At 37.6% G+C, this 15,978-nt stretch overlaps 1 protein-coding gene across 1 annotated transcript; it reads left to right on the forward strand.

Annotated features, from left to right (window-relative positions):
* Window positions 1-746: 746 nt before the first annotated feature.
* LOC127854303 (peptidoglycan-recognition protein SC2-like) lies at window positions 747-13,433 on the forward strand. Its single transcript, XM_052389397.1, has 5 exons — window positions 747-914; window positions 8,467-8,661; window positions 11,540-11,710; window positions 12,257-12,392; window positions 13,317-13,433. The coding sequence occupies exons 1-5, from the start codon at window positions 863-865 to the stop codon at window positions 13,333-13,335; spliced, it is 573 nt and encodes a 190-aa protein (XP_052245357.1). The 5' UTR covers window positions 747-862; the 3' UTR covers window positions 13,336-13,433.
* Window positions 13,434-15,978: the final 2,545 nt, after the last annotated feature.

The following is a 15,978-nucleotide window of genomic DNA, read 5'->3' on the forward strand; positions in this document are numbered from 1 at the left end:
TATGCATCTTTTGACGATTTTAAAACCTAAAAATTATAAAGCGTTGCAACGCGAAACGATTGAATAATTTGGAGAGTTCTGTTTTTGTCGTTAAATTTTGTGAAACTACTAAGATTGCTTATATTAGGTATAAAATACGTCAAATATGTGTACTCGGCGGAATAGCTCAGTAGGCTAAAGCGTTTTTACTTCAGGACTCTGGCAGGACTCCAGGGGTCACTGGTTCGAAACCTGGTCCGGGCAATGTTCTTTTCCTTTTTTTAATTTTATTCTTGATTTTTTACTGGAGCTTTTACGCTCCAATGTTTACATTTATCGATATAAAGCATTTAATGAATAAGTTAAAAAATGCCAAAATCTGTGAAAAGGCCCCTTTAAGGTAACTGTTGAGTTTTCGATAATTCTTTAAATCAATATTAATAGCAATATTAATGTTCACACACCAAGAATTGTGACCAACTTATCGATACGTTTTTGGAGATGTTGGTATGAAAAACGAGCACTTTTATTTTTCATAATATGAAATGCCATGGTCTTAATTCATAAACTTGTGTTGTTGTTTTTTAAATAAATACTTGCGTAAATATGTTGCTTTTGTGGAAGAACTTTCTTTTAATACCAATATTTTGATGCGAAATGTCGCTGTGATGATAAGCGTGTATAAAAGACACACCGTGCTGACAGACTAGTCCGAATCCGGTTCTAGAATCTTCGAGTCACGTCAATGACATTTTAAGGCGACAGTTTTAAACTTTAAGATTGCAAAACGCATCTAAGGACGCAGGTATATATACTTGTGCGACAGATATTGACACTAAATATTTAAGAAAAGCGTTGAACATTTATTGACGAAAACTACAGGATGATTTTCCTTCTGTGTTTTTCTGTTGCATTGGTTATTCATGTTACGGGCGGTAAGTATAAAGTCATGTTGTATTTTTAACGTTTTTTTTATTCTATGGCATTGTTTGGTATATGTGAGATGTATTGCCTTTTTCGGTATATTCTATCTTTCCATGGCTTTTGTAACTTGATCTGATTTAAAGGGAATAGTGTACAGAATGTCATAATGACAATAAAACGTGCAACAGATTTAAAAAGATGAATGTACAATATTCAAACAATAAATCGTACGATTCCCTAATTTCGAGCATAACCTAATTTCGATCACTTTGTTAACATTAAGACCGCGGCTCTCGTGATTACGTCACAGGCATGCGCTCTGAGTATTTTTTTTTTACTAATATTACTTCGCTTGAAAATAATTACAGACACGACTAAAATAAGGAAAACAAAAGCTTAATTGTATTTAAAAATCTTACTTCAACTAAAATAATCCAAATGTATGCCTATTTCGTGCATGTTTTTAGTACTCTTCATTAAACTTGCACATAAATTGCAATTGTTTTGTTGACCTTCTGCATATTGCAATCGAGAACTCTCGCTTTTCGGATGTGACCTCTCGACTCAAGGTAAACAACACGCGTAGTGTGTCATTTGCGGGTGTGTATGGAACTATCGGCTTTGCGTGGTTAACCACGCTGTAAATAAACAATTTTGACATGGGCTGAACGGGAATGAAATAAATCTTAAAAGGGGCCTTTTCACAGATTTTGGCATTTTTTTAACTTATTCATTAAATTTTATTTTAAATTGTATTTTATACGATATATAAGCAGTCTTCGTAGTTATACAAAATTTAACGACAAAAACAGAACTCTCCAAATTATTCAATCGTTTCACGTTGCAACGCTTTATAATTTTTAGGTTTTATAATCGTCAAGAGATGCATATAATGGCTACATTAGAGCATGGTAAATGTTCAGTTTTACTGTTTCCTCATAAATATCATAACTAAAACGAAAATTTGCGAATCTGAAACAACTTTTTTCAATTTTGTCAATTTACCAAAGCGTGAAAAGATCTCTTTAAAGGTACATTGTTTATTGCGGCATTGTTTGAATTAATTCAGTAATTATTTTAGTTGTTTCCTTAACCGCTCGACTCAAGGTAATTGGAGGATATATCTTCTGAGTCATATACTATTATTTTTTCTTTTATGCCTAATGATAAAATATGACATTTCTGCAGTGAAAAGAACAAATTGTTATTTTCACCGGTGAAAAGAACAAATTATCGGAACTCCTTTTTCTATTGTTAGATTATCATAAATAATTTTAAATATTTTCTATGTTCACGAGCGAATTAAAATCGACATTCCACCGAATCCAACAAATTTTCTTTTTATTTTATACTTTTTCACCCTTTATTTACATTGTAAAAAAGATTAACTGAAGAATTTCGCTGGAATAATGACGTCATTTCGTCATATTAATGACGTCATTTTGTGTTTTGAAATGCCTTGAGGCACGCCACGGGAGAAACTCCGAGAAAGGGTAACTTTTCAGCGAAAGGGAAACAGCTGTTAATTATTTCCTTGAAAAAGTGGCATAAAAGAAACAGAAAATGTGTTTATGTCAGTGTAAGATCGTTTATTATTTCACTCGTGATTTGCAAAATAATATTTTCACTCGTGGCTGCGCGTCTCGTGAATTTTTTTTTATGATCACTCGTGAAACAACGAACGATCTTACACTGACATGAACAAATATCCTCTATATATCGGTGCATTTATGGATAATCATGAGTTGAAATCGGTTTGTAGTTATGTTCATGAAAAAGTTGCAAAACAAAGCGTATGGTAACTATGGCCTTTAAAATACGCCATCTAGGCAAATAGTAGGCCTACGTGTGTGTCCAGTTGTTGCGCGTGTTCTAGCGTGTGCTACTTAAGGGTATAGGTTTAAATCCAGTTCTAAGCTAATACTTTTGTTTTCTTTTTTTTTCGGATTAGCCTTTTATAATTATTTTAGACAGTTAAAAATATTTTGTAATAACTATACATCCTGAAATATTTCAAAAACGTACAAATACGTTAACAAGTCCTGTCATGGTGAAACTATCAAAGAGAGAAACCTGGGTGCAGGATCAATGGGGTTTACACACGGACTGGACAGAATGAAAACACACCATTAAGAACTTTGCAATTATCTCAAGTTATTGAAATATGTTTGCAAACATCTTTAGAGCATACAATACAGGTTTTTCTTGCAGTGTGTGTCGATATCTTAAGATTTAAGAATTCATTATTGAATACGTCTAAATCGGTGCCAAAATTTCACGTCGCGTGCAGCATAATCGTGCATATGTATGGCTGTAAACATCGCGTGCAGCATAATCGTGCATATGTATGGCTGTAAACATCGAATTTTGGCCAAACGCACAGGCTTATTTATTAAAGTAATTCTTACGTTTTTCACATTGCCATAAGCTTTTATGCACTAGTTGAAATTCTTACGAAAAATTGTTTTTAAAAGTTTTACTTTTTAACACACTAAAAACACAGGTGGTTAGCGTGTGGCTATGATATTAATTAGTGAAAACATCATTTTGAATGATAAATAATCATATTATAACGAAAAATTAACTTTTCTGAAAAAAAATATTTCACTATCAAATATATATATAACAAGGTATGCAACTCAAAATCACCCCAAAACGGGGTGCATCGCTTTGAACAGCCATATCTTCATCAATTTTGCAGCGATTTTCACGATCTCGGTCTTATTCAACGCAGAAATGAATTTCATTTCTGGAAATGTATATGTCTTGCAATATTTTTACAAATGCTGGGTCAACTTTTAAGAAATAACACGATACACAACACGCATGACCCAGTTGACAGTGATCATGCTGTCTTTAAGACTGAAATCTTCACGAAGTAAAGGGCAACTTCCCTACAAAGTTCATGTAGTTCGATACCATAATTCAATAAAACGTATGAAAAAACATTATTACCGTTCTTGTCGTTACATTCTGCATCAAGACTAACTGTCCAGCGCCGTTTGAAACCTTTGTTTACATACATTTCAACTAACTGACATTTTAAACATACGAGTGATTTCATTGGTCCAATGCGGAGGTGTGTCTTTACAACTGGAGATTTCATTCATAAAGAATACATGATCACTGTCAACTGGGTCATGCGTGTTGTGTATCGTGTTATTTCTTAAAAGTTGACCCAGCATTTGTAAAAATATTGCAAGACATATACATTTCCAGAAAGGAAATTCATTTCTGCGTTGAATAAGACCGAGATCGTGAAAATCGCTGCACAATTGATGAAGATATGGCTGTTCAAAGCGATGCACCCCGTTATGGGGTGATTTTGAGTTGCATACCTTGTTATATATATATTTGATAGTGAAATATTTTTTTTCAGAAAAGTTAATTTTTCGTTATAATATGATTATTTATCATTCAAAATGATGTTTTCACTAATTAATATCATAGCCACACGCTAACCACCTGTGACTAAAAACACACTTACCAGTGTGTTTACATCCATTAACATCCATTTTGTGAACCCAATCAAGTTACGTGATCCTTCACACTGGAAAAGTGCCCAAGACAAAGTTTAATTCTACTTTTAATGTTAAATGCACTGCCCTTGTAAGATTTAGGTAAAAGAGTGCGAACGAAAGCATTTCTAAAAATACCCATGTTTTTTATTATTTTAAAATACCTGTCAATCCGTTTACGATAGGCGTTGTTATCTACAGCCGCTTGTGAAGCTTCAAAACATTAGGGATGCGGATGGGACTATTATGAGAGTGTTTTTCCCCTCCGGACCAATTTGTGTTTTATGTCGATGTTTTTCACGACGTTCCTATGATTTTGTCTACCTATAGATGATATATTATACTTAATTGCATTATGTATTTCGTTATATCATGATCAGATAAATTCTTAAATGGAATACAGATGCAGTATTTAACAAAATGAGTCATTTAAGTGTCGTATTATAATATGAATTAGAGTCTATATGAATTATTTAGATAGTATGCAGAAGACACGAGCTTTGCAATAGTCGATAAAATGACCTGTGTATCATTACAATATCCCTACCCGGCGTTTACGATACCAAATTATCGTTGAGTAACTTTTAAGTAAGAGGTAATTACATTGAGTTTTAGTTCGGGTTATTCGCTGGTTTTCGAAAGCTTCCTGATACGTAGTGTACAGGTTTCTTGATCAGGGTTTTGCGAAATGTATATTATTCTGTAGTCGCGGCCCCAATCTTTTTAATACCATGGACCTTTTTTGCTACAATTGCGAGCCAGTGATTTTTTTAAGTTATTTAAAAACAACAACAACAACAACAACAAAATATGCTCCCAAAACATTGGAGCTGCTACTATGCGCCGGATCTATTATACATTAACATGTTTCTTTCTCGTGTTCAATATGACAACAATCACGCCGGGTATGCGAATACTTCGTTTACGGATGGCACTTCACTAACAGAGAACAACAAAAGCCACGCGCGAGAGGTGAGTTCTTCAGCTTTTTTGTATTAATGTTCTGTTTATTTGTTTTTTAGACACAGAACATTGTTTGGGTGATTAATGGTATAACACTTCGTATTGCGAAGAAAGAGATTCGCGGAAAAACGGTGAATTATTTTTAAAAAACGATAAAATTCCATCGATAATCAGCATGAATTGAATGATCAGTACATATTTTAACAAAATAAACATACTTGGAAATAAATCAAGAACGTGCTTACTATTCGAAATAAAAGATCAATATATCCAGTAATGTTACAACATGTTACATTTTAGTTTACTAATGTATTTGAGAAAATTCAAATGTTTTAAGAGTCGCATGCACATTTTTCATCTGCACTTCGTTTACCGATCATCTAAAAAACAATGGCACTTCGTTTCCCGACATCTAGATACGTTTTTCCAGATATAACACATTCGTTTTTTGTGAATCAAAAATGCAGAATTCACTGTGGAATACTTTTAAAGTAAGCAGGCAATAAATAAAAATGTATGTACTTAGTACGCAAATAAAAAACGAATTACCGAAGCATGTTCTTATCCCTTTGAAATATGATTATGCTTTGGTATAAATGTGAAAGATAAATGTTAAACAAATTGGATATGTCTAATGAGTAAAATCTATATGACCATATATTTTAAATTACGTTCTAAACAGTTGTCCAAATGAAGGTACTAAGGCTATTTACAGTGATTTAGGGTCAGGTGAATCGCACTTCGAGCAAACGTTAGCGTTGCGTAAAGGGAAGTGCTCCCTATAAGCAGGGCTCACAATTAAGGGAGTTTTACCATTCTCTTTTTAATTTTGTTGCTACGCATAAGTATCGTCTTGATGATGCGATTCAAATAAGCACAACCGACATAGGATTTTATGAAGAACAAATGTGTATTTGCCTCATAAAGACCCCTTCACTACCGTTATCTAGAGCCCTGCTATAAGTAAAATTGAACACGATTGTGTTGATCCGCATTATCCGTTGTATTTTCATTTCTCTGAATCTCAAGTTACCAATAAAAACAAGTTCATTATGTAAACATTCATTTAATAATAAATATTATCTTATTTGAAAATTGCAATTATAATAAACATAGTATAAAATTAATAGTAGTGTGATTTTTGAAAAATATATTTTCAAAATGTTTCGTATGAATAGCCATAATATAAATAACTGCATTTAAGGTAGAAGATAAAACTCAGTTATTAGAGTGCCCGCTTTAGTGAAAGTCTCCGTAATCTGAAGTGCCCTTTATCGGTAAACAAAGTGCCTGCAACTTTATGTATGCCACCTATTACAACATGCACTATCTTTGTTTATATTTCATTGAATACTATCAAAATTTCAGTATTTGAAGCAGTGATTACTCTACATGCTGGAATAGCAAACAATTTCTTGCAATAATTCTAAGTAGTTTTATTTTGTTAAAATGTTTACTGTTCATCCAGTTTATGCTGTTTTCCGATCGAATTTTCTATTTTTTTGGCAAAACTGTACCATTCTTCCGTGAAAGTGTGTATTCCCAATACAAAAGGATACACCATTTATCAACTCGACCATGTGTCTTGTCTTAAAAACTAATCTTTAGGATATAACTTTAAATAAAACAGAGGAACTTACCTCTCGCGCGTGGCGTTTGTTGTTCTCTGTTAGTGAAGTGCCATCCGTCAACGAAGTATTCGCATACCCGGCGTGACAATTAGAACACCAAAATCAGAAATTGTTATACAATTGTATAGTTAATAAAAAGCATGAATGATTTAACAGCCGTTGAATAACGTGTTTCAACAACTATCGTTTTCAGTAAATGGTGATAATAATATTTGCTGTAGCCGGTGTATGAGACTCGCTCGTGGTTATTGAAGTCTGTTTGTTTCTCTATCTCGATCGAATGATTGGTTCCGAGAATTCTTCAAAGTCTGTTGGTAAAATGAGCTTCGTTTTAGGAAAACTGGGTTTAATGCATGTACGTAAAGTGTGATTCCAGATTACCCTGTGCAGTCCCCACATGCTCATCAAGAGCGAAACTTTCCACCTCAAACGAGATTTTCGTTTCATAAAATCGGAAATTGTCGTCCCTGATGCGGATGACACTACGCACATGCATTAAGCCCCGTTTTCCCAGAACGAGGCCCCTTTCGGATGATAATATGAGTCGCGTTCTGAGAAAACTGGGCATAATGCATGGGCGTAGAGTATCGTACCAATCCGCACAAGCTAATCAGGGACGACACTTTCCGCTTTTGTGACATTTTTCGTTTTAATGAAGTCTCTTCTTAGCAAAACTCCAATTTAGGCGGAAAGTGTCGTCCCTGATTAGCCTGTGCGGACTGCACAGGCTATTCTGCGACGACACTTTACGCACATGTATTATGCCCAGTTTTCTCAGAACACGACTCATAATAATAGATACCTCAGCATTACAACTCACTCATTGAACCAATGTCTCGATGTCCTCCAAAAGCATAATGCTCGCGCTTGTGATTGGTTTAGTTGATCACTGGCTTAGCGTCCTGTCAGTATACAAGTATTGTCTAATCGTTCATTAAAGAATATATTAAATCATATGATGCGAAACTTTGGTAGGACCTGTCAGAAAAATTGTCTAAATAGGTTGTAAACATGTAAGACATTTGGTCGATTTGTCAAAAACTAATAAATAATGATACATGTTACCTGCGAACTTTTCGCGTTCTCTGTAATATAAATTCGTCCCAATGCTTCGTACCGTAAATGTTGTATATTGTCACTTTTAAAATTATATGTTTACTGACTACTTTGTAAGTACTAAGTTTAATATAAATGCTAGAAAAATCATGCGAAGAACTATCGAGTTGTCCTTGTAACTACATCTCCGTGGCATAGTTGATATGGTGTCCGTTTAGCGAACGGGGGTCATAATTTCGATCCACACGTTAGAAGCGCTCTTTAGATCTACCCCCAAATACGCTAAGTACTGGGTTTTACTCCGGAAACGGACTCGAGAGCGTATCAATTACTTTTAAGCTTCCGATGCAATAGATCTAAAATAAATAGGTCTAAGTCCATCTAGTTGTGCGCAGATACCAGCTGCCCGGAGGTGACGATCGTCTCACGCGCAGACTGGGGAGCACGTGCGCCCAGCAGCCCCTCTCCTGCGCTCCGGGGCCAAACGAGGGTAATCTTCATCCACCACACGGAAACTTCCTCGTGCACAGACACCGCCACGTGCAGCGCCCGCGTCAGAGAGATTCAATCAGCTCAAATGGAAATCAGACGTATGTGGCTTATCGGTATTATAAACAAGGGCCGTTTGTAAAACATGCATGCCCCCCATATGGGCTGTCAGTTGTAGTGTCAGCCATTGTGTGAATACGTTTTTTGTCACTGTGACCTTGGTGGTGGGTGAGAGGGGGTAATAATGTGGGGTGTGGTAATTAATTAGATGTTTAAAAAAAAAATTTTTTTTTTTTTTTTGGGGGGGGGGGGTGGGGGGGCTGGGGGTGAGAGGGGGGTATAATGTGGGGTGTGGTAATTTGTAAGATGTTTAAAAAAAATTGGGGGGGGGGGTGGGGGGGTGGGGGTGGGTGGGGGGGGGGTAGGTGGGTGGGTGGTGAGCGGGGGGTATAATGTGTGGTGTGGTTATTTATAAGATGTTTAAAAAAATTGGGGGGGGGGGGTAGGGGTGGTGAAGGGGGGAGGTGGGGGTGGGTTGGGGGTGAGAGGGGTAATAATGTGGGGTGGGGTAATTTATTAGATGTTAAACAAAATTGGGGGGTGGGGGTAGGGGGGAGTGAGAGGGGGGTATAATGTGGGGTGGGGTAATTTATAAGATGTTTAAAAAAAAATGGGGGGGGGGGGGTAAAGGGGGTGGGGGGGGGTGAGAGGGGGTAATAATGTGGGGTGTGTTAATTTATTAGATGTTTAAAAAGAATTGGTGGGTTGGGGGAGGGGGGTAGGGGGGAGTGAGAGGGGGGTATAATGTGAGGTGTGGTAATTTATTAGATGTTTAAAAAAAATAAAAAAAAAATTTTGGGGGGGGGGGCTGGGGGTGGGGGGGGGTGGGGGGTGGGGTGAGGGGGGGGTGGGTGGTGGGGTGAATAAAAATGTGGGGTGGGGTAATTTATAAGATGTTTAAAAAAAATGGGGGGGGGGGGGTGGGTGGGGGGGGGGTAGGGGGAGTGAGAGGGGAGTATAATGTGGGGTGTGGTAATTTATTAGATGTTTAAAAAAATGGGGGGGGGGTGGGGGTAGGGGGAAGTGAGAAGGGGTAATAATGTAGGGTGGGGTTATTTATAAGATGTTAAAAAAATGGGGGGTGGGGGTAGGGGGGGTAGGGGTGGAGGAGTAGGGGGGTGGGGGTGAGAGGGGGGTATAATGTGGGGTGTGGTAATTTATAAGATGATGTTTAAAAAAAATGGGGGGGTGATAATTATCCTCTATTCATTAAACATGAAATTTTAACTTATTGCATTTGTTTCCCCTGTATAGAAGAAAGATATAATAGTGTATTACCTCCCCTGTCCTGCTTATATTTATATTAATCATCAAAATTAAACATTAACACAATATTTAATACACAAAATATACAAAAAATATCATATTCTGATAATATTTTTACTGATCCACTTTATTTTACTCAAAGGATGATGTTTCATTGGACTGATAATTATAGATAAAGGATTACAGACCAGTTGCTTCAGTTATATTGTTCAGAGTTCGCCCTGTTGGCCGCGTATGCATTCTTGAGTTATCATCCAAAAACCATTTTATTATTTAGGTCACCGTGACCTTTGACCTAGTGACCTCAAAATAAATAGGGGTCATCTGCGAGTCATGATCAATGTACCTATGAAGTTTCATGATCCTAGGCCCAAGCGTTCTTGAGTTATCATCTGACAACCACCTGGTGGACGGACCGACAGACCGACATGAGCAAAGCAATATACCCCCTCTTCTTCGAAGGGGGGCATACAAATATCTTCAAGTGTGGCATAAACACAACGCTATCAAACGTGCGCTCTTTTAGCATTTGCGATGAGTGCTTTATTTATATACCATTATAGATTATTGAGCTTAATATTACAGTATTAAGCTAAATAGTACAATGCAATATAGCAGATTGTATATTCACATGCAGATTATGCTTGGTTCAAATAAAAAACGTATTATTGGGTGCTGTGCAAAAAATAATAATACAACACCACGTGGGTAATGATTGAGGGGGGGGGGGGTATGACCTTGTTTCCAGACATTTGCCAAATAGTTTTAAGATCGAACATGCACATTGGTTTAGTGTAAGTAAACAGGTATTTCAAACCTCTTTTTCTGAACAGGTCAACATTTAACCTGCAAGTTACAAGTCGGAATTCTAAACAAACAATTATCTGATAATTTACGGACATTAATCTTTTCGGCAAAACTGTATCAGCAAAGTTAATGGTCGGACAGGGTGCGGAAACGTAACAAGTTACTTTTGTGTGCAAACTTCGTGCGTTTCTAGTCAGCATAGACAATCTTTGGACTGTTCGGTCGATGGTGTTGCATACAGATTATTCCATTGTTTTTTTTTGTTCAGACTGGAGCGACATTGGTTACAACTTCCTGTAATATCGATGGTTTTACATACATTTTCTCCTGATTTCTTTCAGACTGGAACGACATTGGTTACAACTTCCTGTAATGTCGATGGCTTTACATACATATTCTCCGATTTCTTTCAGATTGTAACGACATTGGTTACAACTTCCTGTAATGTCGATGGCTTTACAATTCTCCTGATTTATTTCAGACTGGAACGACATTGGTTACAACTTCCTATAATGTCGATGGCTTTACATACATATTCTCCTAATTTCTTTCAGATTGGAACGACATTGGTTACAACTTCCTGTAATGTCGATGGCTTTACATACATATTCTCCCGATTTATTTCAGACTGCAACGACACTGGTTACAACTTCCTGTAATGTCGATGGCTTTACATACATATTCTCCCGATTTCTTTCAGATTGGAACGACATTGGTTACAACTTCCTGTAATGCCAATGGCTTTACATACATATTCTCCTGATTTATTTCAGACTGGAAAGATATTGGTTACAACTGTCTGTAATGTCGATGGCTTTACATACATATTCTCCTGATTTATTTCAGACTGGAACGACATTGGTTACAACTTCCTGATCGGTAACGACGGGAACGCCTATGAGGGGCGGGGCTGGGGCGTCGCCGGGGACCACACTTCCGGTGGAGGCAGCCGAGAATTCGGGATAGCCATGATTGGCAATTACGAGAGCAATCTGCCGAGTGAAGCGGCGTTGAATGGTAGACCACATTAACCAATTTATGCCTAGTGGACTCTACCATCCTTCTAAAGTGGATCAATTTATTTCCAAAATTATGGATGTCTAGTATACTTCTGTCTATATTTAGAATATTTCTAACAGAAATTCCTTTATGCAAACAGCACAGACCCTGATGAGACGCCGCATCATGCGGCGTCTCATCTTGGTCTACGCTGTTTGCCAATGCTTTTTTCTAGACGCTAGGCATAAATGGGTAAAATTTAAAATTGTTTGTTAGTTGACTAAACGGGATGAGATGTACATGGGTACAAACAAATGCTAATTGTAGGCAAACAAACGCTTATGGCGACAAGCAACTAACCATTAACTTCTAATTAAACCGCGTGATAGTTAATAAGTATATACAAGGCTGTACGAAAGTCATGTGTTCGCCTCACTCTTCTGATTAGCGAATGTAGCCATGTTAATCTGTAGAAATAGTTTGTGTACTCCTTTTCGTCGGTACACTGATTCATGTTTATATCTTTATCTGTCACGTATATACACATTTGCTTTCTGGTTACAGCCTTGGACAACATCCTGAAGTGTGCCGTCAGAAAGGGGCATTTGTCGAGGAGGTACTGCCTTATGAGCCACAGGGACACGGACTCGCGCACCTGCCCTGGCACAGCCATGCACAATGAAATCATCTCATGGCCGAGGTTATTAGCATCTCAAATAATCCGAAGTATGCATTTGGGTCTTTTGCCATTTGCTGTCAGTGTAGATCCAAAATAAGTTGCGCGGTCTGGCCACAGCTACCCTGCTCCTTTATACAGGCACGCAAGGTTTTGTTGTCACATAATCGGACAGGGTAGCTCCTGACTAGACCACATGAATGCACAGGTTGGTCTGAAGCTATGCTGGCATATGGCATAAGGCCCATTTTCGCAGGAAGCAGCTCAAATTATTTCGGCTTGAGACGTTCTTTAATAGAAACTTGCTAAGACTCTGATAAAAAAAATTATTATTTAATGGCAGGACCTCAAAGGATATACTATACACTACTACTATTTTACTTTTAAACAAAAATACAACGGTCTATTTGGTTAAAAGATCTTTTATTGTTTTGGGAATACGTTGCGCCACATTAAGATTACCATAGTCAGTTAACTGGCAATGAATGTGGCGTAGTCAAGGCGATACTGGTGACACAAATTGTAGTATCAAAAGTTCAGTGTGCTGCCATTAAGAAGCTGAATGGAAAGTGAGAAATGTCTGTTATATTTTCCCATAGTTGGTTCTGTGTATATTGTTGTGCAATATGTGTATTCAGTGTTAAGGCATTTTTCTTTTGCGATAGGATGTGTGAAAAATATATATTACATTTTAAAACTTTTTGTGTTGACCTATCCAGTCGGGAAGCAGGGAGGAAGCAGGGAGGAAGGGGGTTGGGGAAGAAGGGAGCAACAAGCAGCTTTTTCCCTCTAGATATTTCCCAATTTGCAGTGATATGGCATTGTCCTATTGCTTTGGTTGTTGAGAATGCAAGTTTAGACACATATATCCTTTAGTAAATAAATTCCCAATGAAAAAAAGATCTCCATCATGTGGCGCTTAAAAATGTGACCATTATATCGTTTCAGGTACTGCTGGCGCTGGTGAAGTGGACAGGTACAAGGCATCTTTGAGTGATTTTCATATCATTCTAAAGAGAGTTCAGATTTCGAGTGACATGATTTAATAAACTGTTCTGCATCCCACGAATGCCTTTGTTGTGTCTTGGTTTCCACATTTGTTAATAACAGGGACTTTCATAGTACGTGTATAAGGAGCCGTGGTTTTGATGAGCAATGAATGCTTTTGTTGCGATTGTCCTACCATTTATATCTGCAACGTAATGCCGGTTCAACAAATAAGCAACTAGGCCGGATGGGGTCTGTTTAAACCCAAACAAGAAATATCTTTAAAAAAGATATAGGGCGTTGATTGTGGTTGGAGTTTATGAAAGGTAAAGAGTTCCATGAATGAGATCAAGGATAGCGAATGTCTTTTTCTGTGCAGTTCTTAGCTGCATCACTCGCAGTAAGCGATGTTACGCGGAGTTTTCGCGGCTTATTTTACATTATTGCATATTGCTGGGTCATAAACCTATAGATACAAAACAGAAAAGCAAAAGAAGAATGGAAGTGAAATTAAAACATACAAGTCAACCGGCCACACGCAAAGTATCCGTACATATTTTTAATATTTATACGCGCGTTCTTCGAACAAACCTGTTTTAGTGGTTTGTCGGGCATTGCTATTTGATTCGATTATTAACAGTATCGACAATCATCGCGCTCATGTTTAATACATTAGTCAATATGGTAGAATAATTCTTGTGAAATAAATAAAAAAAAAATATTTATCATGGTATTGTTGAAAACACATTAAATATCTTTTATTGACATACCATAATTATATCGCTGGATATCTTCATTTAACATCTTTCTGGTCTAAAGGAAATTCCAGTTCACCTAGTTCACGCTATAGCGTCTTTATTATATAACGATTATTTTACTGGGCGCGAACTCCGGTCAGCACATAAGGAAGTCGTGAAGACGCAGCGATGACCTGTAAATAAACTCTGGCATCGACACACACTGGCCGCGAATTGACCTGATACCTCGCGGGTTGAAATGCAATGCATTAAAGTGAGGCATCCCTTCCACTGCTCTTTATTCTTTTACATGTTTACATGTTGACAGAAATATGGAAGTTAGTACTAAATATGAGAACATAGCCTTTAAGTACAAACGTTCTTGCGCTGGCAATCCTCTGAAAATAAAAGGTGCACACACAAACTGTATTGATGTCGAGATTGAGTGTAAAACTGTTCTATCTATTAAACCTTTTCATTAGAGATGAAATTGTTTCATGCTGAACACGCAGTTAAACAGTGTTACAAAGACGCGGACATGTTTCCAATGTTCTGGTCGTATGCTCAAATCAGCCTATGGCATAAATAAAGTGTATTCGTTCTGACCTAGCCGCGGGAAATTTTATTGGACAGTTACAAAGGTCAGGTTAGGTGAAAAGCTGGCGTATACAGCTACGCCGAAAAAAGGTTAAACTCTGACAGCTTCCACCAGTAACCGGTTGCACTCAGGCAAACATTTTCTGGGACATTGAGTTTAAAAAAGCGTTGGTCAAGCATCTCTTACAGGTTATTTCCTACATGATAAAGATACATAAGGCATGCTGTATCAGTTTTTAACAGGAACAAGGGCTGTTTGTAAAACATGCATGCCCCCCATATGGGCTGTCAGTTGTAGTGGCAGCCATTGTGTGAATACGTTTTTTGGCACTGTGACCTTTGACCTAGTGACCTTAAAATCAATAGGGGTCATCTGCGAGTCATGATCAATGTACATATGAAGTTTCATGATCCTAGGCGTAAGCTTTCTTGTGTTATCATCCAGAAACCATTTTACTGTGTCAAGTCACCGTGACCTTTGACCTAGTGACCCGAAAGTCAATAGGGGTCATCTGCGAGTCATGATCAATGAACCTATGAGGTTTCATGATCCTAGGCGTAAGCGTTCTTGAGCTATCATCCGGAAACCATTTTTCTAAGTTGAGTCACCAGACCTTGACCTTTGACCTAGTGACCTGAAAATCAGTAGGGGTCATCTGCGAGTCATGATCAATGTACCTATGAAGTTCATGATCCTAGGCATAAGCGTTCTTGAGCTAACATCCGGAAACCATTTTACTATTTCGGGTCACAGTGACCTTGACCTAGTGACCTGAAAATCAATAGGGGTCATCTGCGAGTCATGATCAATGTACCTATGAAGTTTCATGATCCTAGGCATAAGCGTTCTTGAGTTATCATCCAGAAACCATTTTACTATTTCGGGTCACCGTGACCTTGACCTTTTACCTAGTGACCTGAAAATCAATAGAGGACATCTGCAAGTCATGATCAATGTATCTATGAAGTTTCATGATCCTAGGCATAAGCATTCTTGAGTTATCATCCAGAAACCATTTTACTATTTCAGGTCACTGTGACCTTGACCTATGACCTAGTGACCTGAAAATCGATAGGGATCATCTGCGAGTCATGATCAATGTACCTATGAAGTTTCATGATCCTAGGCATAAGCGTTCTTGAGTTATTAACTGGACACCATTTTACTATTTTGGGTAACCGTGACCTTTGACCTAGTGACCTCAAAATCAATAGGGGTCATCTGCGAGTCATGATCGATGTACCTATCAAGTTTCATGATCCTAGGCGTAAGCGTTCTTGAGTTATCA

Source organism: Dreissena polymorpha, chromosome 12 (assembly GCF_020536995.1).
Source record: "Dreissena polymorpha isolate Duluth1 chromosome 12, UMN_Dpol_1.0, whole genome shotgun sequence".
NCBI classification, from domain to species: domain Eukaryota; kingdom Metazoa; phylum Mollusca; class Bivalvia; order Myida; family Dreissenidae; genus Dreissena; species Dreissena polymorpha.

Bases quoted from the DNA above. Each gene is read 5' to 3' on its own strand.
- LOC127854303 (XM_052389397.1), top strand. From the start codon at position 863: ATGATTTTCCTTCTGTGTTTTTCTGTTGCATTGGTTATTCATGTTACG. The intron at 915-8,466 runs GTAAGTATAAAG...AGTTGTGCGCAG, and splicing joins GGTTATTCATGTTACGGGCG to ATACCAGCTGCCCGGAGGTG. The intron at 8,662-11,539 runs GTATGTGGCTTA...GATTTATTTCAG, and splicing joins AGCTCAAATGGAAATCAGAC to ACTGGAACGACATTGGTTAC.